This window comes from Copadichromis virginalis, unplaced genomic scaffold (assembly GCF_057382275.1).
Source record: "Copadichromis virginalis isolate Kocher_CV1m ecotype Utaka unplaced genomic scaffold, C_Virginalis_male_GT1.1 unmapped_scaffold_1, whole genome shotgun sequence".
Classification (NCBI taxonomy): Eukaryota; Metazoa; Chordata; class Actinopteri; order Cichliformes; family Cichlidae; genus Copadichromis; species Copadichromis virginalis.
The window spans coordinates 6,529,248-6,554,464 of record NW_028188589.1 but is presented as its reverse complement, the minus strand read 5'-3'; the positions used below and the strand labels follow the sequence as shown (position 1 = coordinate 6,554,464).

The following is a 25,217-nucleotide window of genomic DNA, read 5'->3' as shown; positions in this document are numbered from 1 at the left end:
TTCACAGCAGTACACATCATGTCCGGTGTGAATGCGTAGGTGTTCATTTCGGCTCCCTCTCTGGCTGAAAGTTTTTCCACAGATGTCACAGCTGTATGCCTTAATTCCAGAGTGGGTAACTAGATGCCTCTGTAAACTGCTACTTTGAGTAAAAGCTCTGCCACACTGATCACAGCTGTGCACTTTAACTCCACTGTGGATGAGTTGGTGTGTTTTTAGGTAACCCTTCAAGGAAAAAGACTTTCTACACTGTTCACAGCTGAACGGTCTCTCTCCAGTGTGGATGACCTGATGCTGTTTTAGTGAAGCCTTCAGAGTAAACTCCATCCCACACTCGTCACAGCTGTATGCCTTAATTCCAGAGTGGGTAACTAGATGCCTCTGTAAGCTGCTACTGTGAGTAAAAGCTCTGCCACACTGATCACAGCTGTGCACTTTAACTCCACTGTGGATGAGTTGGTGTGTTTTTAGGTAACCCTTCAAGGAAAAAGACTTTCCACACAAGTCACAGCTGAACGGTCTCTCTCCAGTGTGGATGACCTGATGCTGTTTTAGGTAACCCTTCTCAGTAAAACCCTTCCCACACTCGTCACAGCTGTATGCCTTAATTCCAGAGTGGGTAACTAGATGCCTCTGTAAGTGGCTACTGTCAGTAAAAGCTCTGCCACATTGATCACAGCTGTACGCTCTAACTCCACTGTGGATGAGTTGGTGTCTTGTTAGGGAACCCTTCAAGGAAAAAGACTTTCCACACAAGTCACAGCTGAACGGTCTCTCTCCAGTGTGGATGACCTGATGCTGTTTTAGTGAAGCCCTCACAGTAAAACCCTTCCCACACTCGTCACAGGTGTGTTTTTTCTCTCCCTTTCTTCTGTGGGGTTTGTCGGCCTCCTGAGAGCGCTGACTTCTGGCTCCATGTTGGTCCTGCAGTGATAGAGATACAAACAGAGGCAGTGAGTGAAATGCAGTCGTGGAACAAACTCAACCTTCAAACTCCATTAACACTAGTTTTAAACCTGAAGGTGGAGCGTGGCACCAAACACCTTAAAGGTCTCTTATCCCCACCTGCTGGTAGTTCTAACACATTACATCCAACCTGCTGTTAACCCTTTAAGACCTACCATAGAACCAAGTCCGCCAGAGCTTATATTATATTTTTACATGCTGTGGAGCCATTTTTGGGAGCATTTCAAGTTGCTATACATCAATACAACCATTATACCCCAGATTTTAATAATATGTATTCATTAAGTGCATAGTAATTACATAAATTGCAAAAAAGTGCAATAAACTACAAAAAAATTGAAAATCGTTTTTGATTTTTTAACATATTTGTAGTTAGAGAAATTTAAGAGGCTTATCCCTCAAAACTGTAAATACAAAAAAGTTGCACAAAATAGTTTCCCACCACAGGAAATTTATTTTGAGTGTCTTCATAGTTTTATTTTTGAAATACACCAATTTTTATACACTGCAGGAAAAACGAAAATAAATATTATACTGCAAATTTGCAAAAAAGCAGCATATGCATCAAAATAAACTATTTCCAGCAGTGCAATATGAGTCCTAAGCATCCCAGAAACGACACAGAAAGTCAAAGTCAAAGATAACTTTTAAAAAGAGCAGTATAGGCCCTGAGGCCCTGATCGCAAAAAAGACTACATTTCCGCGAAAATGACGTCACTTCCGGTTTCGGGCAGGTAATGGCGGAAATGCAAAAGTTCGCGCTGACGTCTATTCCAACGTAGGAAGTGTTTTGAACAGCTGATCTTATCGGTAAAGCGTGTTTCTGGAATATTATGTTTTTGTTCCTGCAAGCGCTTTTTATGCAGTTTTTGCAAAGCTTTATGTGGAAGGAAACCGTGACCTAGGACAAGCTGATGGCATCAGATTTAAGTACAACTCCGGTTTCATATGCAAAAAAAATTTTTGCGCTAGCTTACGTGGTTGCAGTGCTACCGGGATTTAAAAATAGTTACGCATAACAGAGCGTTCCCGCTCCGATCGGCTCTAAAGGGTTAAAGATAATTCATGACTGTTCAAACACTAAAATCATGCACACACACACACACACACACACACACACACACACACACTGTTTTATAATTTAGATTATTTTGTTGTTTCCTATTACATATTTCTATAATTTGTATAGATTTATACAGAATTATTCAGTGATAATAAATCCTATGTTTGTTTATTCTAAAGGAACCCCGTTAGCTTCCACAACAGATGTTGCTCGTCTTCTGTCAAATACTCACATAAAATATTACACAATAAAGTGGATTCAAGATACCCACATAATTTCACTCTTACATCCACAGTGAGGTTTCACAATTGTTCAAATATAAGCAATCAATAATAAGCAATCAATAATAATAATATTTCTCTGTCAGCCTTCTCGGTTACGAATCGTCTTCTGCTCCTCTGTCATGCGGCGTCCCACAGGGCTCAATTTTAGGGCCACTGCTCTTTTCACTGTATCCATTGCCTCTGGGTTCTATCCTTAGAAGGCATGGGATCTCATTTCATTGTTATGCCGATGACTGCCAACTTTATTTGCCACTAAAACACAAGGATGGCATCTCCATAAAACCTCCCTTGACATGTCTAGATGACATTAAAGCTTGTTTGGCTCTAAACTTTTTAAATTTTAATGAAAAGAAAACAGAGCTGTTGGTGTTTGGACCCAGTGGTCCCTGTGAGTCCTCCTCTATTGTTTTAGGATCCCTGGAAGTCTACTTTAAATCTGTTGTTACTGACCTTGGTTTTAAGTTGGACAGTGATTTTAAATTGGACAACCAAATTAGAGCAGTGGTGAAGTCCAGTTTTTATCATTTAAGGCGACTGGCAAGAGTAAAATCTTTTCTTTCGAGGCAGCACCTTGAAACAGTGATCCATGCTTTTATTTCTTCCCGCCTGGACTACTGTAACTCACTTTATGTGGGGGTCAGTCAGTCATTGCTCTCACGTCTGCAGCTGGTTCAAAATGCGGCTGCACGACTCCTAACAGGGACTTAAAAAAGAGAGCATATAACCCCCGTGCTAGCCTCTCTGCACTGGCTGCCTGTGTCTTTTAGAGTTCATTTTAAAATTCTTATGTTTGTTTTTAAATGCCTTCACAGTCTTGCCCCGCCTTACCTCTCTGAGCTTCTTCATCTCCACACACCCTGTCGGTCTCTCAGGTCAGCTGACCAGCTGCTCCTGGAGGTACCGAGATCCAGGAGGAAGCTCAGAGAGGGCGGGGCCTTCTCTATTGTGGCTCCAAAGTTATGGAATGATTTGCCCATGCATGTTAGAGAGGCCCCTTCACTGTCCACTTTTAAATCACGTCTTAAAACCCACTTTTATTCCTTGGCTTTTAACCTCAGTGAGACTTAGTTTCTCTTTTAATTGAAGTAGTTATTTAATTAATGATTTCACTCTTCTTTTATTTGTGTTTTATTTATGGCTCATGTAATTTTATTTTACAGTTCCAATGTACAGCACTTTGTGTCAGCTGTGGTTGTTTTAAAGTGCTTTATAAATAAAGTTGATGATGTTGATGATGAATATCAATAACATTGAGGCACATTACACAAATTTCAAAAACAAATCATGTCTTACAATATTTACAACAACTAAAAGCTCTGTAAATCGGCTTTTAAGTGTTCATTGAAGTTTTTAATAATTCTCTAATTTTTTAAGGCAACTTATTCCACTTAAAAGTTGCTCTAAATGTAACAGTTTTACAAAACGTTACTTTTAACTCGAGCATTTACTAAATTGCAGTTTGTTGAAAACTGTGTAATATGATGATGTATTTCATCTGGATACTGCAGCTGAGCAGAATAAATGTGGTGTGTTTAACAGAATTGCTTTCTTTAGAACTACAAGTAAGCCATAGAATATTTTAGCCTGTACAGGAAGCCAAGAAAGGTTATTATGCATTTGATCAATATTAGTATAGTATGAACATCTTCACACTAATCTGGACGCCTTATTCTGGACTAACTGAAGTCTGTTAAGATCTGTCTTATTAGCTGCTGACCAAATGATTGAACAATACTCCAGATGAGACATTACTAGTGCATTAATGACATCTTTCATAATGAAGAAGTGATACACAAAGAGCATTTCATAGCCATAACTCTGCCTTGTCGGCAGAGTTATGTGACATTAGTGATGTTTGTACTTTCAGCGTTAACTTGGTTTTAAAGCCTTTAAAATATACGCCGTTCAATAGTCGACCTTAATCTGACAGAGAATGTGATGATTTTGTGGATAATTAAACTCACTCATATATCCACAAACACAACAAGCTGAAAGTCAGTGATGCTGCTCGGTTTGCAGTCCTGAACATCACGGCACAAGCAGGATCCACTGCACTGTTAATGTTAGCTGTGTTATATTGCTGCCTCTGTTCGGTGGTGTCAAGCCAAACGGACTTTAACGTGTGTTTGAACGAGCTGACAGTTCACTCGTTAAGCTGAAAGAAAGATGCTTTAATCACAGCAGTCACACATGTGTCCACTGCACCATCTGGAACTCTTCTTGTTTACACTCGTAATAACACAAACACTAAATCCTGCTTCTCTGGTGCTGTTGTGTAGCAGTGTGTACACCTGAGACTGTCACCTGTCTGTCTGTCCTGCACTCTCTCTCTGTTTCTTTCTCTCTGATTGTGGAATAAAAGTATGAACATGTGTTTATAAGTTACACTTGTGTTTGAATCCTGCAGCTTATCACACATTTGATTTCCATGTGTGACGACTGCAAGTGTCCAGAGTGAGGACAGACTGAGGGACCCACTGCTGCACATCATCTGTGAGGCTTTGCAGCCCTGATGATCCACCAGGACAAACTCAGCAGTGTGTGAGGAAGAGGAGGAGGAAGAGCCAGCAGCAGCTGACAGATGGAGAGAATAGACAGACTGTTCCCTGTTTGTGAAGGACTGCTAGGAAAGTTTAACATAACTGTCTGTCCTGAATCAGTGTTGGTCAAGTTACTTGAAAAAAGTAATCAGTAACTAATTACTGATTACTTCCCAAAAAAGTAATCCCGTTACTTTACTGATTACTTATTTTCAAAAGTAATTAATTACTTAGTTACTTAGTTACTTTTTAAAAACACGATTCTACATAATCCATCATATAAAATGTAATCAAATGGAAAAGTCTCTTTTTTTAAACTTGTTTTATTAGTTTTAATCTTTTAACTTTATGCATCAAGCAAACATTTAATTATATGCAACATTCTCTGACTGGAAGAAATTAGTTTAACATTGAAACCTATTTTCTGCACATTCCAGCACATAAAATAAAATATTTTTTGTGTTTACACTCAGTCTTTCAAATAGATGCAAGTAAAACACAGCAGAACATAAATAAAGTCAAAGACTCAGCGGTCCTGTTGCTCTATTTTCACCTGTAAAGCAGGAGTTGGGTAGGCGGAGGTTTACCGTGGTGCAGGTGTGCCGCAGTCAGTGGAAGAGTACGGCAGTTTCTCTGTGAGTTTCCCATTACGTCGTTGCGCACTTGGTGCTTGCTTGGAAGTTTAGGGGTTTTTTTCCGCTGTAAAAAGAAGTTTTCTTCCCACGCACGATGGACGCTAATGTTTTTGTCACTTCTTATGGAATCAAACTCAAAGTAAGGTCAGTACTTCCACGCTTTAAACGCTGCACGCTCATACTCTCTCCCACAATCGATATATGATCCAATGTTGATCTCCACACAGCTGTTGTCACTAACGGCGCACTCGCTTACGTCACTGTCGTGAGACATTCTCGCAAAGAAATCACGGTTTTAGTAACGCAGCGTTCCTACGGGAAAGTAACGGTAATCTAATTACCGTTTTTGCAATAGTAATCCCTTACTTGGGTTACAAGTAACGCGTTACTGCCCATCTCTGGTCCTGAATCAGTCTTATTAGGTAATGTTCAAATAATGTGATCATCCCAGTGTTTCCAGTGTGGGAGAAAGTACTCAGGGCCTTCAAGTTACACACTATGAAAGGCAGCAACAAGTTTAATGTTCAGAAACCTAAAGTCTGTATCAGCAGCAGAATGGAGCTAAAAATAAATGTTGGTTTCAGTTCTATGAAGCTTTGAGTATTTTGGATCAGTAGCTGCTGTGTTTGTTGCATCATATTGCTGTGATTGTTTATATGCTTTATATATTCTGAGCTAAGTTGATCTATAGTGTTACATCATATTCTATAAGGATGTTATGTGTTTGTAGACTTTCTGCCCAGTTTGACCCATTTAGCAGACGTCAGCCTGTTTAAGGCTCTGATATCTATTCTGTGTGACTTAAAGCAGTTATGACATGGTCTGATTTTCTCACCCAATAAAGGAATATTTCATATATCAGTCTACTCTTCATTCTATCAGACACAGTTATCACAGCTCCTACATTTGCTTTTTACACATATATGTAAGCATTGAGCCAAATTTAGTACCAACATATTAAATGAACAATATTTGTCTCTTATATATGATACATCTATATACACACTGTCACAGATACTTGTCTGTGAGTGAAGTGATTAATATAATAACTATAATATTGGCCATATCATATTTACATTACCACAGTGAGATGACTTTAGTCTCATGAACAACATCAGCTAATTGTTATTTACAGCTAATCTTAAACGACTGTTCAGCACAGAAATGAAGCCCAACAATCATGTTCCACAGTCCTGTGGTCTCAGCCTCAGATACTCATCAAATCACACAGAGCTCATGTAGAAACAAATGAACTAAATATGTTCTCCTTCATTTCTGTCAAACAAAGCTGTATGAAACGTTTCCAGCTGTTAGTATCATGGTTGCTAGGCAACCTGGGCAGCGCGACGGAGGCTAGACGTCCCATTTCACGAGCCTACGAGCCTCGCACTTCGGCCTTAGCGGTCTTTGAGTACGCGGCCCTTGAGGACGCGGCCCTTGAGGACTTTAAAGCTGCAGAACCTGAATCGGGATACAGCCATGATGATCTCCAGCCTCGTGCTCGCCAACATTCTCACCTGAGTTAAGAAGACGATCACTGAAATGGTCTCAGCAGGTCCTTTGATGACAGCAATGAAATGCAGTGGTAAGGCTTTTTGGGGATTAAGTTCGTTTTCATGGCAAAGAAGGACGATGCAGTTCATCTGATCACTCCTCATAACATTCTGGAGTGCAGGCAAAATGCTATTATAAAAACTTAAGCAGCAACTTCTCCAGGTTCCAATATTTATGCAATTCTCAAACCTTTTGGCCACGACTGTATAACCTCTTCTGAAGTTTAGTGGATATTATACATGGTTATGCTCAGGATGTGTCGGCCAGTTTCCACTGGAAACGCCTTTTGGTTAAACTGTCAGCGAGGAATTTGCATTTGCACTGTTACATTTTTATATAACTTTAATGCACATAAACAACAGCTGCTTGTTTCAGTCAAAATACATTGATGGGTTTTTAATAAAGTTGTGCAGCTGTAAAGTATTTTGTCTGGTGTCAATTCTATCGTCAGCTACATCGTTATGGCAAATGTTCAGATGTATATGGTGATAAATATCTTTGGTCATATGGTCCTGCTCTGTCTGTCACCTTCTGTGTTGAGCTCATTGTTTCCTCTGTAGTGGCTGAGCTGAGTCCAAGTAGCTGAAAATGTTCCTCTGCTGCTCCGTCAGACTCTCCTCCTCCTGCTGATCAGCTGGGACACAAAACAGATCTTTGTTAGGCTCCACACTGCACTGAAGAGTCAAAGTGGCTCATATGTTCATCTGACAAGTAAAAGAACACATTTTTGTTTCCCGAGGTGGGCAACTTGTTGGAAACAAACACAAAAGGTTTGAGCACTGATACCTGCCATTGCTGGCATTGAAAGATGCAACGCCAGCAATGTGGATTGTCAAGACTCAAACCAATCATCAAGCAAAGACAACAGGGATCAAATGTACCGCATTTTGATCCGGGACGTACTCTGCATGAAAACAAGCGCTCACTCTTCCTGCTCAACAAATGACAAGGGCGGAGCCTTATACCACGTGATACAGAAGCTGTGCCGTGTGATGCTAAAATTAGCAGGGAAACAACAACGGAGAGCACGTCAGGGATGACGAGAAAGTGACAGGAGAAAATCCGTCCCGGTCAACCACCCAAACATCAATAACGGGAACCTTATACAGCGCTTCCCTATACACGTCGAACTCCCGCAGGCACAAAGACATCACGGAGGCTATCACTTATCACCTGACCAAAGATATGGCTCCATCAACACTGTGCAAAACGAGGGATTTAGGAAAACGATCAACACCCTAGACAAACGCTACACAGTGCCGTCCCGCAACTATTTTTCTATTGTTGCACTACCTGCTCTGTACACGCAGCGTCGAGCAACGGTGGAGACGGAATTTCAAGCAGGACAACATTTTGCTGCAACAACAAAACGTGAGACATTTGTTGTTTTATGTTTATTTACTGTTATGAGAGAATCATGATCTCAATTCTAAGCCAAAAAATCGTGATTCTCATTTTATGCAAAATCGTGCAGCCCTAACATTAACACAAAACTATTGTTTCACCAGAGAAACACACATGAAGAGAGAGAGAGAGACAATAACAGCTACCAAACAGTCGTCATAATTCGTCACACAATGAGAAAAGGACAAATCAACAAGTAACAATGACTAATTAATATTAAAATCTGTAACATAATGTATTGTTTGGAGTTTAGTCTGATTGGTTCAGGATGAGCTGCCATTATCCAATCACACGTCTGCTTACCTGCATCTTTTCTCTTTTTTCTAACCTGAGCACCTGATGGCTTTGAACTTTTGTTGTCCATCTTCCATTGGTTTGAATTTTGCGCTCCAGTACAAACACAAATCCCCCAACCCGAGGATCAGCACAATTAACCTAACAGACCTACACCTTAGTTCACAGATTCACTTTGTCTAAGGTTGATTTCTGGGATTTCACACAACCCAGGATTCAGATCGTGAATCCATGATGGGCTTGGATTTACATCATTATAAATGAAATGTGCTCTACTTGGAAGCAGCCGGCCCCGCCCCTTTTGACGGGTTGTGTGAGACTTTAAATCATCAAACTGTAAATTATAAATTAAATTGTTATTGATCCTTTACCCCGAGTCCTAAAGTGTAGATTTATTTTCTTACTCTTCTTATATTTGTTTGTTTACTTGCACCGCTGTAACTGCAGCCTCGTCGTCTCGTCTCTCTATATGCTGGACTGTCTGTAGCGGAGATGACAATAAAGTTTACTTTGATTTCAGCAGCGCGCAGGCGCACCGAGGGCCCTCGCGCTCACTTTATAGAATTTAGAAAAAACATCGGTGCAGATTATAAGTCTGTATCATAATATCTGTTTGTTGTGTTGTTTTTATTTTGTTTTGCGAGTTGGTTATTAGATGCCGCTCCAGCCAGCCAGAGACTCCCCGCCGCTGGGGTGCGTCTTAACTCTCACAAGGTCACCAACACGAAACGTGGCATGTCGATGTCTCAAGTCATAGTAATGTTTTTGTCTGTCATGGCTATAGTCCAAAGCTGCTTTGGCGTGGTCGTGAGCTTCCTGCAGGGAGGCTCTCAGAGTCTCAGGGTAAGGCACACCCGGTTCATCAACACCTGCTGTAGAAGGCTGAGTCATAAGGTCAAGCGGGGTGTCTAACTCACGACCATAAAGCATCATGGCAGGAGTCATACCTGTACTGTCATGGGGGGCGGTGCGCAGAGCAAAGCAAATCTGAGGGAGAAACTTGTCCCATGATGTGTGCTTATCACCTACATAAGCGCGGATTGCAGTTTTCAGAGTCCGGTTGACGCGTTCAGTAGCATTTGTCTGAGGGTGATATGCCGTAGTGAGTCTGTGCACCGAGCCGAAGGCAGAAACAACATGTTCAAAAAGCTCACTCACAAAAGGAGACCCTCTGTCAGAAATGAGGTAAGTGGGTGTACCATGCCTAGCAAAAATGTTAGTGACGAATTTACCAGCTGCTACCTGAGATATAGCTTCTTTGACAGCACTGGCTTCAACCCATTTAGTCAAATAGTCAACAAACACGATCAAATAAGCATTACCAGTGGGGGTGCGGGGAAGTGGCCCAACAAAATCCACACCCACATACTCCCAGGGTTTCTGGGGGACAATGGGAACCATAAGACCGGCTGCTTTTTTCTGACTTGGCTTGGTGAGTTGGCACACTGAGCATGAAATCACATAGCATTTCACATCAGCTGCCATTTTGGGCCAGAAAAACCTAAAACGCAGTCTAGCCAATGTCTTACGGTGTGTTCACACCGAACGCGATGGACGCGAATAGAGCGTCAGGTTTACATGTAAAGTCAATGGAAAGGCGCGATGACGCGCGATTGCGGGTCCCGCGAAAATTCGGAAGCAGATTTGCGTCGCGAAAACGCCAAAACGCGTGAAACGCGCGTCAGTGTAGCGCGTCAGGCGCGTTTGACGCGCGAAACGCGCGTCAGTGTAGCGCGTCAGGCGCGTTTGACGCGCGAATAAAACCACGCGCGTGAGTTTTTGTGTTGCACTTTGTGCATACGCGCGTTTCGCGTCTACCGCTCGAGTTGGAAAAATCTGAACTCCAGCGTCAAATCGCGCCGCGACAACCAATCAGGAGCCTGGTGACGTGGCTGTTACCTAGGTCAAAGGGGCAGATCCAGCCAAAGCCCTTCATTCTTCATTCAGTATGGAGGAAAAGCTGATCAGCGCCGTGGCTAACCACCCCGAGCTATATGATGCCAGCTCCTATTTCTACCGAGACAGGAATAAAAAGGACCTAGCTTGGAGACACATAAGTGAGGAGATCGGGCAACCTGGTAAGTTCATTCCTTCTTCTTTTTAATTTTCAGACTGACCCGATGAAGCCGTGCAAAAGCTAGCAAGCGCGCCTACTGTCCCGCGATTTTCCCACTGTTGTACAAATACCTTTCCGCTAACCAGATAATGCGTTTATTCAGAGGACATCTGCAGGAGAAAGTGGAAGAGCCTCAGGGACACATATAATAAGGAGAAGAGGTCAGAGAAGGAGAAGAGGAGTGGGTCTGCAGCAGGATCGGGGAGGAGATGGAAGTTCTTCGCGGTCATGGGGTTTCTGGACCCCTTCCTCACCCCGCGGGAGACCAGCGGTAATATGGTGCGGACCGTGGAGAACTTCTCCCCCGAGGACCAGGGACAGCCCGAAGAGGCAGCAGGGGAGTGTCAGTCAGAAGGTATGTTTACAATTAATTAATGTAGGCAGTTAATTTATGCGTGTTGTCATACAGGAATATATTTTGTTTATTAATAAACAGTATAAAGTAGTCCCGCTGTTCATCCGTCACTGCCTCGCCTTTTCGCTGATTTTTTTTATTGCACCGTACAGCTTTCAACGATGCGCATTGCATTCTGCAGCCCAAATGACAAATCTCCTCCGTGTCGTGTCTCCTGCGCTTGCCAAACTTATCATGTTTGGTTTTGATAACCATCACTTCAAATAGAAAAAAACAGCACAAAAACACTCATAACTATGACCCTCATTCGGAAATAGACACCTGCACCGGGAGCGAAAAAGGCGCACGAAAGTGGCGCCGCAGACGGAGAAAAAGCGCTGCATAATACTTTTACGTTTTAAAATCGACAAAGGTGTGCACTTTGAGAATCAACTTGTGAGAACTGTGACTACTGTTCATGTGCTGCAATAAATGGGAGACCACTGTATATAATAATAAGTATATAATAATATAATATTCTCTATGACTATTGTCTTCAACCTGTTAACATTTAATATTGTCTTGATAGAGTCAAGTTATCATGCAGCAGAGTCCTCCCCTGTTGCTTCTCCTGACTCCCCAGTCCCTGGTCCCTCCACTCCTGCTGCTGCACCCACAGGTATGAACATCAAGCACTGATAGCTTTTTACTTGCTTGGATTCCCTTGTGATCACCTTTACTAAATATCTACAACCAATCTGTTCATATCCTGTTTTTTTTTTCAATTTTGAAAATGACAATCTAGTAGCAGCCTTCTCATTTCTTTGTGGTGTTTTGTTCTGTTTTTTACAGGCCCACAGAGGAGGAGAGCTCGAAGGCGGTCGAGGGAAGGGTCCCAGGATGGTCCATCGGCGGTGGAGCTGGCTATCCTGGAGTCCCTAAAGAGGCCACGCCCGTCTGCAACAGAGTATTTCCTCCTCGGCCTTGTTCCTGCTCTGGAGAGCATGCCGCCTCAGACACGAGAATTCGTGAAATTCCAAATTCATAAATTAGTTTTTGACAACAGCACAGCTGTGCTAAATTTGGAAACATTGGACCCTAATGATCAGTAGTTTTCTGATGAGGCAGCAGCTCTCCAGGGCAGAAACAATGTTCTTATTCTTCTCCTCCTTCTCCCCCGAGGCTCTTCCACTCCAAGCTGGGTCCTTTTTATTCCTGTCTCTCTGTAAATAGTTAAATTTCATATATTTATGTTGAATCTTTTTATTACTGAATTTATATATTTTATCAAATAAACATTTATAATGACAAATGTCTCTGTTCTACTACACAGCAAATATTGGCACCCGACTTGACACAAGTAGAATTTATTTCATATTATACTAATGACAAAATATACTGATACAGTGGGATGCAAAAGTTTGGGCAACCTTGTTAATAGCCATCATTGTCCTGTACAAATCGTTATTTGTCACAATTTAAATTGTCAGTTAAATACATCATATAGGAGACACACACAGTGATATTTGAGAAGTGAAATGCAGTTCACTGGATTTACAGAAAGTGTGCAATAACTTTACACTAAATAAAGCAGGTGCATATATTGGCAACACATAAAAAGAGAAATAACATAAATATGTAGTGTATATCAATGTGTGTGTCTCCTATATGATATATGTAATTGACATTTTTTACTGTAACCGATTCATACAGGAAAATAATGACTATTAATAAGGTTGCTCAAACTTTTGCATCACACTGGTTATAGGAACATAGTGAAGACAAGTTACTTAAGAGAATAAAGAGAGGTTAGGTTATTTTGGAGTAGAGATCCATTTATTAAGAAAATTTTAAAAAGGAGAAAGTTCCCTTGTAGTTGTGGAACATGGATCCTGAGTTGGGGGGTGCCTTCGTCTGGACGTGCTTCCCATCCAGAGCTCCACAACAGAGGGGGAAGTTCCAGCGCTCCTGGAATCCCTCTGCGATGGACCGCCAGTCTTCAGTTGAAGGCACAGCCGTGAAATCGTCCACTAGACAGTCCCAGATGGCCGTCGCTACCTGGGGGATGATCTGGCTCACCATACCTATGACACCACAGCCATGCTATCATTCAACCACTGAACTGATAACAGCATAAATCGAATTAAATTAAATCGGGACTTGATGAGACCATCTGAGTATCACTAGAAATATTATAAACAGTACCAGTTTGCTATCGGTAAACACCGAGAGCATTCACTGTTAGCATAGCACATCCATGTTAGCAGTGTATAAACGATACACTGCTAACATGGATGTGCTATGCCATCAGTAAACGCCGACAGCATTCACTGTTAGCATAGCACATCCATGTTAGCAGTGTATAAACGATAGTTTATACACGCCGACAGCATTCACTGTTATAGCACATCCATGTTAGCAGTGTATACACGATACACTGCTAACATGGATGTGCTATGCCATCAGTAAACGCCGACAGCATTCACTGTTAGCATAGCACATCCATGTTAGCAGTGTATAAACGATAGTTTATACACGCCGACAGCATTCACTGTTAGCATAGCACATCCATGTTAGCAGTGTATACACGATACACTGCTAACATGGATGTGCTATGCCATCAGTAAACGCCGACAGCATTCACTGTTAGCATAGCACATCCATGTTAGCAGTGTATAAACGATAGTTTATACACGCCGACAGCATTCACTGTTATAGCACATCCATGTTAGCAGTGTATACACGATACACTGCTAACATGGATGTGCTATGCCATCAGTAAACACCGACAGCATTCACTGTTAGCATAGCACATCCATGTTAGCAGTGTATAAATGGATGGTTTAGCATATATTAGCACAGGTATCAATAAAGGACTACCGTATTGACCACTTTTACTAACCTCAGGCAGACGGACAGGCGCTCTGCAGGTGGGATTGAGCGCCTGTAATTGGTGTCTAGGCGGGCGATTCTGGGACCGACACGGGAAAGCAGGTCCTCAAACTGGCCGGGTGACAGACGATGATATCGCTGGAATCTGCCGTCATCCAGGCGCAGCTCCTGGAGCAAATGGTGAAACTCACCAAACTGCTCACGCGCCTGGAGGACCTGATGGACCCAGGTACGGCGAGGACGTCTTTTACGCTGCTGCTCTGCTCTCCACAGTACATAGAGAAGGGAGACTCTCTCTTCAAGCGCTAGCTCGATAGCTGCCATCTTGCAAAACCAGGTCTGGCACAACTCCCTCCCACATTCCTCCCACATTTCCGGTTGACGCGCGATGGATTTTTCTTGGACACGCGTTGAGACGCGAATGTACACGCGTCAAATTAGGGGCGTTTGGGGCGTTTTATTCGCGTCCATCGCGTTCGGTGTGAACACACCGTTAGAAACACCCAAGTGACCTGCTGTGGGGTGGTCATGGTAATAGTCCAGCAAGGTGCCTCTCATGGAAGTAGGGGCAAACAGTTTCAGCTCTTTCAAAGAGTGCAAAGCACATGTGGACTTGGGTTCTCTGTGATACAAAAGAGAGTCATACACAACATACTGTAACAAGGTGGCATTGTCCGAGCTGTTCAGAGAGTCTGCTTCAATGTCGAGAAAGTGACAGGAGAAAATCCGTCCCGATCAACCACCCAAACATCAATAACGGGAACTTTATACAGCGCTTCCCTATACACGTCAAACTCCCGCAGGCACAAAGACATTACGGAGGGCTATCACTTATCACCTGACCAAAGATATGGCTCCATCAACACTGTGCAAAACGAGGGATTTAGGAAAATGATCAACACCCTAGACAAACGCTACACAGTGCCATCCCGCAACTATTTTTCTATTGTTGCACTACCTGCTCTGTACACGCAGCGTCGAGCAACGGTGGAGACGGAATTTCAAGCAGGACAACATTTTGCTGCAACAACAAAACGTGAGACATTTGTTGTTTTATGTTTATTTATTGTTATGAGAGAATCATGATCTCAATTCTAAGCCAAAAAATCGTGATTCTCATTTTATGCAAAATCGTGCAGCCCTAACATTAACACAAAACTATTGTTTCACCAGAGAAACACACATGAAGAGAGAGAGAGAGACAATAACAGCTACCAAACAGTCGTCATAATTCGTCACACAATGAGAAAAGGACAAATCAACAAGTAACAATGACTAATTAATATTAAAATCTGTAACATAATGTATTGTTTGGAGTTTAGTCTGATTGGTTCAGGATGAGCTGCCATTATCCAATCACACGTCTGCTTACCTGCATCTTTTCTCTTTTTTCCTAACCTGAGCACCTGATGGCTTTGAACTTTTGTTGTCCATCTTCCATTGGTTTGAATTTTGCGCTCCAGTACAAACACAAATCCCCCAACCCGAGGATCAGCACAATTAACCTAACAGACCTACACCTTAGTTCACAGATTCACTTTGTCTAAGGTTGATTTCTGGGATTTCACACAACCCAGGATTCAGATCGTGAATCCATGATGGGCTTGGATTTACATCATTATAAATGAAATGTGCTCTACTTGGAAGCAGCCGGCCCCGCCCCTTTTGACGGGTTGTGTGAGACTTTAAATCATCAAACTGTAAATTATAAATTAAATTGTTATTGATCCTTTACCCCGAGTCCTAAAGTGTAGATTTATTTTCTTACTCTTCTTATATTTATTGTTTGTTTACTTGCACCGCTGTAACTGCAGCCTCGTCGTCTCGTCTCTCTATATGCTGGACTGTCTGTAGCGGGGATGACAATAAAGTTTACTTTGACTTCAGCAGCGCGCAGGCGCACCGAGGGCTCTCGCGCTCACTTTATAGAATTTAGAAAAAACATCGGTGCAGATTATAAGTCTGTATCATAATATCTGTTTGTTGTTTTTATTTTGTTTTGCGAGTTGGTTATTAGATGCCGCTCCAGCCAGCCAGAGACTCCCCGCCGCCCCGCCCTCTCCTCCCTGTGCCGCCAGCAGCAGGCGCACCTCGCAAACGGAGGGCGCCCTTACTCCCAGCAAATGGCTGATAGAAAACCGATCGGTGCCTACGAATTTCCCAATATGCGCTGGCATGACGTCGGGGAAGCATGGGTACGACCGATTATTTTATTTTTTTCTTGCCCGTGATGCCCCCCCCACCACGATGCATTCTATTGGTTTGCACACTTACACACACCCAGCTGTGGTTTCCTGTTTTGCTGGACTCTGGAGAGCCCCGCCTTTAACGCTCTTCTCTCACAGAGAGCAACAGAAAACTTGGAAAAACTCCAGATTGACTGAACTCAGTTCAAAGTTACCTTGACACCTTTAGATGTGAGACGTAGTGATGGTCCGCTTGAAGCTGACGCTCCGGTGCGTGTGTCAGAAAGATCAACACGCTGCTTCAGAAGCACCGTGTCGAGGCTTGATTCGTTTGGCCAGAGTCACGTGATCAGTGACGTCTGAAGCTTCGTTTAGAACGTACCTTTTTTTAAATCGAACTTTATTGAAACACAATGAGTATACAACATACAAACAGATGAAGTTTACAAAGAACAGAACATGAACATACAGAACCAGGAGTAAAAAAATGATGATATGAGTAGGCGAAAAAAATCAACATATAAATATTGTTCTGAGAGGCTTTTTGTTGGTTGAGTCTGAAATTGATTGTATGTACAATTCATATCCTTATAAAAAGGCAGAAATATGGTGTTTTATTAATAAACTTACATTTATGGATATAAAATAGCTAAAAGTATTAACAAATTTTTTATAAAAAACATTTATCATTCTTCCTGGGGAACTTAAAGAAACAGAATAAAACATTTTCCATCGTAAAGAAAACTCCCTTAAAATATGGACAATAACAAAACTGCTAAATTCTTCCAGAATCTCTGTGTAGAGGAACCAAAAGAGATGTGCCACAGTTTCTGGATGATCCCCACAGAAAGTTCAATTAGTATTTATGTCTCTTTTAAATGTTACCATATAGTGACTGGCTGGGTCACATTTATGAAGAATTTTATATGAGATTTCCTTCACCTTGTTCACAATTAGATCTTTATGGGATCATCCAGACTGTCTTCCAGGTGATATCTGGAACATGTCGGTTCCAGTAAGATATTCTATATATGGGAGAGACATGATATCTTCTTGGAATAAACTACGTATTCTCTTATTGCTGTTACCAAGTTCCTGTGAAAAGCAGATTTTTCCCACTGCTGACTCAGCTGGATCAGGGAGAGTGACTGAGGCAGATATTGAGCTGTCAGTGTTTTTATATAACATTAAAGTCCCTGAGGGTATGGCACCAAGCACCATTGAGAATTCCCCAACACTGTTTGACAAGTTTGATGAGCATCTTGACTTTTGGTCTTTGGATATTAACAGTCCTGGGCATGTGACTTCTTGTTTAACAGAAATGTTACAGAGAGCATTTGCAGTGCAGCCTTTAATTGCTAGTAATTCACATTTTTTTTAGATTTCGACATAAAGCAGATGCCTCAGAGAAATCACTAATAACACTAAGGGCTGGACGGATTTGATTTGCATTCTTCAAGAAGAGTGTGGTGTCATCAGCTAGCTGGCTGATGATGAGCTCCTTATCAGCTGTGCTGATTCCTGGTATAACAGGTCAAATCTCGGGGTGGAGTCTTAATCATTTTAATTGAGCTATTGCCATTCGTGTACAAGGTTTTGATAGCTTTACAGAAAAATGCCAAATTTTTCCAAAGAGTGGAAAATAAATTGATGTTCAATTGTATCAAAAGCCTTTTAAAAATCCAGGAAGAGAATGAAGCTATAGTCAGATACCAAATCAGAGTAATCAAGTAGATCTAAAACCAGTCTCATGTTCTTAGAAAGGTGTCTGTTTCTCATAAAGCCTGATTGTGTCTCATCGATAATTGTGTCCAAGAACTCTTTCATTCTGTTAGCAAGTACTAAAGCCATAATCTCATAGTCATCATTGAGCAGACAGATGGGTCTCCAATTATCAATAAGAAGTAAGTCTTTGTTTGGCTTTGGAATAAGTGTTATGAGACCCTGAGTAAGAGTAGGAGGGAGGATGTTATTCTCTACACTTCCTATGAAAAGCTGCAGTAAGAACGGAGCCAGGAGATTAGAAAATGATTCATAAAACTCTGCAGTTAAACCATCTGTGCCGGGAGATTTGTTGGCCTTAAGTGCAGAAATAGGATTACAAACGTCCTCCACAGTCAGAGGGCTGTCACAGTGACTTCTATCTTCCACAACAATAGTTTTTAGGTTTTTAATATTATTGAGAAACAGCGTTGAGACATATATATATATATTCTAGTTTTCTAAATGATTGACTATTTCAATGGAGAACCTAAATGACACGGACCCGTGTTTGTTATTACATATCTCTATTTTGAATGTGACAAGTCTATCATTGCCTGTTATTCATAGGTATTAACAGAGTTTTTGGCCTTTTTTTCCTCTATAACAGTTAATTGACTCTTTACAGTGGCCTGCTATGGTTAATAATAACATGTTCAGTCATGAGTGAAATCAAAGCTTTTCTTCACTTTAGCATTTAACATTCCCAACAATATAATGTGATACCTTAATTAAAACACAGCTAATAAAACACAATTTTCTTAATGCAAACATCAGTTACTCAACATTAGCAACCAAAGGGTTCAGTCTGCAGCTCACACTCATGTGAAGCTACAGCCTCCCCCTTTAGTCTCTGTCATCCTTCTGCTCCTGCAACAACAAAGCAAGACAAAACCTCCACCCTTCTTCTACAGGCTGGGTGAATTGTTGTGGACATTCACTAATCCTAAAGTCGGCACCGTTTTTGTCTCAGTATCAAGTCAGTTAAACTTTTAGTCGTCAGTCCATCACAGTCCAGTCACATGCATACATCCACACACATTCATACCAGATATTGCTGATAATGGAGTCTCACGCGCAGCCTATTCGAGCCTCCATCACCAGCAGGATGACGTCATCATTTTAAAGGAAAACAGCTCCTTGTTTTTGGACTGGATTGACTCGCTGCAATCCTTTTAGGCTCAGGACTTCTCATGTGATCAATGTCACATATAAGTGAATTTCTCCCAAGTAGGGCTGGGCGATATGACCCAAAATTCATATCTCGATATTTTTTAGCTGGATGGCGATATAAGATATATATCTCGATATTTTTTTTAAGCCATAAAGTAAGAACAAAAAGAGTTCTTAGTCAAAGCTGTGTCCCAGATGTCACACAGGCACTTTTATTAACATACAGCACAGATGTACATGAAAAATTACTCAAAATTAAATTATGAGCATTCATTAAATAATAATGCTCCATAAATAAAAGAAAACAAGGTTGTTTTTGTGCTAAACAAAGAGCTCACAATTGTGCAGTCAAAATGTAAACTAAAAGACGCTGAGCGTAATAACAAAGACAGACAGATTTTACAGCTGCTCTGTTCCCAAGTTTTACTGTGTGACTGACAGCCTGGAGTTTGAAATCCGCTTCATAACCACGTCTCTTACAGGTGCCATTTATGGTCCTTATACACACACAATACGGTAATATTACGTTGAAGCACAGTACGTATCACTCCGCGAAGCTCCTCGGTAGCCGTAATGCGCCGACAATCTATCAAGCGGTGCAGCTCCGTAGCTTACCAAAGTCGTACTCAAACATTTTTGACAGATTGCTGAACGCCGTGTACCACATAAAATCGGTTCGCGGCCACCAAGCACAACCAGAATTCATACATAAGGCGCGCTATCAACTTTTGAGAGAATGAAAGGATTTTAGGGTTAGCGCGGTTAGCTCGTTAGCGCGGTTAGCTCGTTAGCATGTTTAGCTCGTTAGCACGTTGACGCCGTCCAGCCCCACGCATGGGGCGATGCGCAGTAACTCGTTAACGGAGATTTGCCGTGTCCGTCTTGTCGCTGCCTGCACGTGAAGCGATGGGGTAGGAGGGGGAGTTGTCTTCAGTGAAGGCGAGGCGGAGTAACGTTGCGTAGAGACAAAAGTGGACGAAAGAGAGGCAAACTTGCGGCTCCACAACTATAATTATAACGTAACATAGACTATATCGATATAAAGGATATTGTCACATCTTATATCTCGTATAAAAATATATCGATATGTTTTAAAAACTCGATATATCGCCCAGCTCTACTCCCAAGCCCATTATAATCATGGAGAAAAACACTTTGCCACTGTTTCCAGTAAGAATATTTTATAGCGCTTTAAAGTTCAACCTCTCAGGTCTGGATTAAAGAGCTGATTTGTTAAATCGGGAACTCACAAAATACCAAAATATCACCACCGGTGGATCACACCTCTCAGATGTTCTTATCTCAGTGCACTGTAACAAAAGCACAAACAAACGCAACCAATAAAATACTAATAAAGTAACAAATACTGGGGCCCATTGCAAACATGTCCAAGCATAAAACCATCTTTCTCTCTCTTAGAGAAAGAAAACAATCCAAACCTCACTGATAAAATCAACCTAGTGTCAAGCAAAACCCAAAAATCAACCAAAACTTCACCAGAAAGTTTTCCTCCCTCCCGGGACAATATTGTGCAGGAATACAGGCACCGTAACTCCTTTTTGCACTGACAAAAACATGTTGGATTGACTTGATTCAATAGTGGACACTGGTTGCACACAAAGGTTTTGCTTTGGCAGAAACTTAAACACCTGAGTTAAATCAACACAACCTTTTCATATTCAGTAAACCTGCATGTTGTGTTCATAAAACACGATTGAAACATGTTCAGATGGAGTAAGTTGAGCTCCTGGAACATTTTAATCCTTCAATTGAAATTGAATGGGTCTACAACAACTACCATCCTCCTATCTCTATCCTGGTTGCAGCAGGGCTGGGAAATAACCCTGAAGTGATAGGTTACCAGGCAGGGTACACCCTGGACAGCTCACCAGTCTATCAGATAGAAACACACAGCCGTTTACATTCATGGATAATTTAGCCCAGGACCACCTTACTGTGGAGCAACAGCACTAACCAGCATGCCAACAATGGAGGAAATACAGGAAAGCTATGATTTCCTGTATTTGAGGCAGAATTCTTTTGTTCTTGCCCTTGACAGGTTAATCCACAATAAATAGCAACAGCATGCATGTGGTGTGTGTGTCGTTGTCTGCCTCTTATAACTCCAGTGATTTTCCTGTAGTTTGAAATCTTATGCGGTGTTGACACAATAATTTGTTGTAAACCAGGAAATTCCCAACTGTGGTAGAAAGCACAGCTTAGCCTGAGCAAATGTTCAAAGAAAAGTCGTCACTTCCTGATTTCTGCTTCACTGATAAATATTGTCACACTGGGGTTTTTGCAAATGATATCAGTGAGCACTGTGTGGCAGCTGGAGTCAGACAACTGAAGCTCCCACAATCAAGACCACAAACAGCTTTCAAAGGAGATTTGAAGCTTTTCTGGCAGCAAGCTTCATGATTTATGGGACTGGAACTGGAACAGAAACTACCTGATCACCAATGGTGAGCTGGCATGGAATTATTTTTATGACATTTTATCAAAGTTATAAATAAGCATGCCCATTAACACATAGTGAGTGAGCATGTTGTCTTCCCACGCAGTGAACAGCGGACGCTAATGTTTTTGTCACTTTTTACAGAGTCAAACTCAAAGTAAGGTCAGTGCTTCCACGCTTTAAACGCTGCACGCTCACACTCTCTCCACACTCGATAGATTATCCATTGTTCATCTGCACACAGCTGCAGTTTTAGTAACGCAGTAACGCAGCGTGCTTACGGGAAAGTAACAGTAATCTAATTACCTTTTTTGCAATAGTAATCCCTCACTTTACTCGTTTCTTGAAAAAAGTAATCGGATTACTGCCCATCTCTGGTTGGAGATGTGCACTTGTGGGTTCCACCTTGTGTACACGTTTATCTTTGCTGTGTGTACTTGTACCTCTGAGTGGAAGCTGAACTCTTGAGTTCGAGTATCGAAGCATCAGCTGTGACGTTAAAGTCCAAACAGCTCGTTCATTTGACGTGCAAATGAACGAAGGTAACGCCGTTTTCATGTGGATGTGTCACTGAGACACTTTCCACATCCACAGCTCACAAAATGGGAAAACTATAGAAGTATAACAATGAAGAAGTTACTATGTTACGGGTCCCAAGGATGAAGACCTCGATGACAAATATGTTACCTGTAAAAGCAGGTGAAGAGCAGAGTAAGGAAGACACGATGCGTCTCTGCTTTCCTCCAGAACGTGTCTGAGTCTGATTTATTTCACACAAATAAATGCTATAAAACACTAAACATGAGCTTTCAATATACTGTTCAGCTGGTTCCTCATTCACATCAATGACATTTACTTATTTCACAACATCAGTGAAATATACTCTTTTTAACTGGTTCAGTTTCTCAAGTTCACACTTCTTTCCATAACAGCTACATCCTTTTATCATATCAATAAACACATCACATTGTCTTCTGCAGTGTCTTACTGGCTAAACAGTTCTATTCAATAACAGCATTGGTAAATACATTACATTTGTTCCCTCCAGTAATTTACTGGCAAAATCACTATTTAGTGCATCATGAAACACAGCTTGTTTAATCAACCCATGAATGCCTCTGTTAGCTACACAGAGTTGCTCAGAGTGCTTGTGTTACACTAGCTAATCTACTCAGTCACTTTAACAGAACTATTAACATTCACATCTCACAGAACTGATTTGATTGGAGCATTACAACACGTTTGCACAGAGCATAGGAGCGCACTGACTCTGCTTCACGAGCGCTCCACCTAACGAGCGGGCTCGCGGTGCGGTCGCGCGGGACACTCCTCTGGTTTTCTCCCGTGTTTACATATAAATAACTTTGGCGGACCGCCTTAACTCTCCCATTCACATTAACGTGGGTAACCATGGTGACACTAAACAACATTTTCGGTGCGAGCACCGTGTACCGACCTGTAAAAGCAGGTGAAGAGCAGAGTAAGGAAGACACGATGCGTCTCTGCTTTCCTCCAGAACGTGTCTGAGGAAGCAGCGGAAGGTGGGCTCCACTTACTGCTCCCCGAAACCCCGGAGCAAGCACCAAAGTTCCGCCCTCACTGCTTTCTAACATAAAATGAATCCCTGTTACATGGATTTTCTATCCTCTTAAAGAAACTGAAAATAAATACATATAGCAATGAAAAATGTCCCGTTACATGAGTGTTTTACACAAAATAATATTCATGTGGTCATTCCCTCACAGGGGTGCCACAACTACACTGCTGTTTTGACAGAGACACAGTGTGTTTATCTAACTTGGCTGAAGCCAAAGTTCTCCAGACAAATTCAGTCTGTTTCTGCCAAGTGTGAACTCACTGGATGAGCGCCAGATACACAGAATCAAAAAGGGATAAATTACTTTTCTTATGTCATGTTCCCGTCACAAACTGGCTCAAGGAGAGGGGAAGCAGGAGTCCACAGATGAAATGTTCCTATAAATAAAGTGGAATTTATTCAAACTTTACCAAAACTTCAACACATCAAATACAAGCAGTTCAGCAGGGAGTGGATGTGTGTTGCATGTGCCAGGTGGATGCAGAGAGAGGCCAGGGCCACGTTCAAACCTGAACACGCTGCACAGTGTTTTGTTCCATTTGTTAGGGATGAATGAAATGCTTCCTTGAAAGGATGTGTGCAGTCACCAGTGGGCGTGGAAGCATGTGCGCCCTCATTTGGTGGGTGTGCAAGAAAAGTCATCCTGTCACACAGCAATGCCTACATAAATCACACCACTCTGCTTAAAATAATAATGTTTAGTGAAGCAGGTGAAGCAAAGGGCTGCTTTTAATAGGCTGGGAGACCCAGGTGTGCTGCTTTAGCTGGTGAGCCTCTTATGACAGAACAGCGGAGAGTGGTAAGAAGGGAGGAGGGGGTCTGGCTGTGTTTGTGAACGATAGATGGTGTAACTCTGGGCATTTCTCTATCAAAGAGACGCTACGCTGTAAGGACATTGAGCTGCTAGCGGTTAGCATGAGACCGTACTATCTACCACGAGAGTTTACACACGTGATTATGATAGCTGTGTATGTCCCGCCCTCTGCTAACGCTGCAGCAGCCTGTGAGGTCCTGCACACTGTAACCAGCAGACTCCAAACACAGCACCCTCAGGCCCTTTTCCTGATCTCTGGGGACTTTAAAGATGATGTAACCATTTAATTATGGTTACATAATTAATTATGTAATTAATTATGCAAAATGCAAAACGCTCAGCTGTGTCTCCAATCAAAGCTCTGTAACTTCAGAGGTGATGTTCATATGTTGACTAATGGTTTTCTTTCATTTTTGATGTACTGCAGAATATTTGTATAAAATCCAGGCCAGGAAAATCTCCTTCATGTGTTTCTGTGTTTTGTCTTCAGCTACGTTGACACAAAGGCCTCTGCTGTGACGCTCACACCTTTGATAAAGTCTGGAGAGTGTCAGCTTCCTGTTTATAGATACAAAAATATGTAATGTTGTGAACTCTGGCCGCAGCGGCGCAAGAAAAAGGAGAATTACGGGAAGCACTCACAACAGGTAAAATCCAAATAACAAAGTAAAGTAGGATAAAATAAAAAACAACAAAAGAACAACACAATATACTTCCCCGTACTGTTACTGCTAACCTCTGTTAACCTAGTAACTCTTACCTTCTAACTGACAGCTGGTCAATAAACGAGCTCCATAAACGCTCCATATTCACCTTTACATGGAATATAAAGGGAAAAGAAGAAACACAGTGCTGTGTCAGCGTTAGACATATAGATATATCCTTGCTTTTAATACATTTGAAGGTGGGTGGGAGAGGTGCTTCTCCGCGTAGTCTACGGTCTCTTTGGGATCGGTAAAGCTTTTCCTCACATCACCATGGGTCACTAACAGCTTTGCAGGGTATAGCAGTCTGTACCTGACGCCGGTCATCCCACGTAGTCTTCCTCTCATATTTGCAAATGCGGCTCTGCGTTTCCAACAGAGGGAGGGAAATCTGGGAGGATGTTTATTTTAAAAACCCTTATACATCAGGTTCTTGTTCTCT

General features: G+C 41.8%; 1 protein-coding gene and 2 long non-coding RNA genes across 4 annotated transcripts in view; 1 reads left to right on the top strand and 2 right to left on the bottom strand.

The window, feature by feature from the left end:
- The window catches only part of LOC146679680 (uncharacterized), a 246,169-nt gene that overhangs the window by 159,720 nt on the left and 61,232 nt on the right, over window positions 1–25,217 (bottom strand). The window lies entirely within an intron of this gene.
- On the bottom strand, window positions 818–22,407 carry LOC146679682 (uncharacterized). Of its 2 annotated transcripts, none has more exons than XR_014918592.1 (3): window positions 22,348–22,407; window positions 7,571–7,676; window positions 818–924 (listed from the first exon to the last, which is right to left on the bottom strand). It is a non-coding gene; the product is annotated as an uncharacterized LOC146679682 (long non-coding RNA). The 2 variants fall into 2 exon arrangements; XR_014918593.1 differs by lacking the exon at window positions 22,348–22,407 and adding an exon at window positions 16,484–16,592.
- On the top strand, window positions 10,269–12,362 carry LOC146679683 (uncharacterized). Its single transcript, XM_085450313.1, has 4 exons — window positions 10,269–10,818; window positions 10,960–11,211; window positions 11,780–11,869; window positions 12,043–12,362. Exons 1-4 carry the CDS (start codon window positions 10,689–10,691, stop codon window positions 12,300–12,302), a joined length of 732 nt encoding a protein of 243 aa, XP_085306439.1. The 5' UTR covers window positions 10,269–10,688; the 3' UTR covers window positions 12,303–12,362.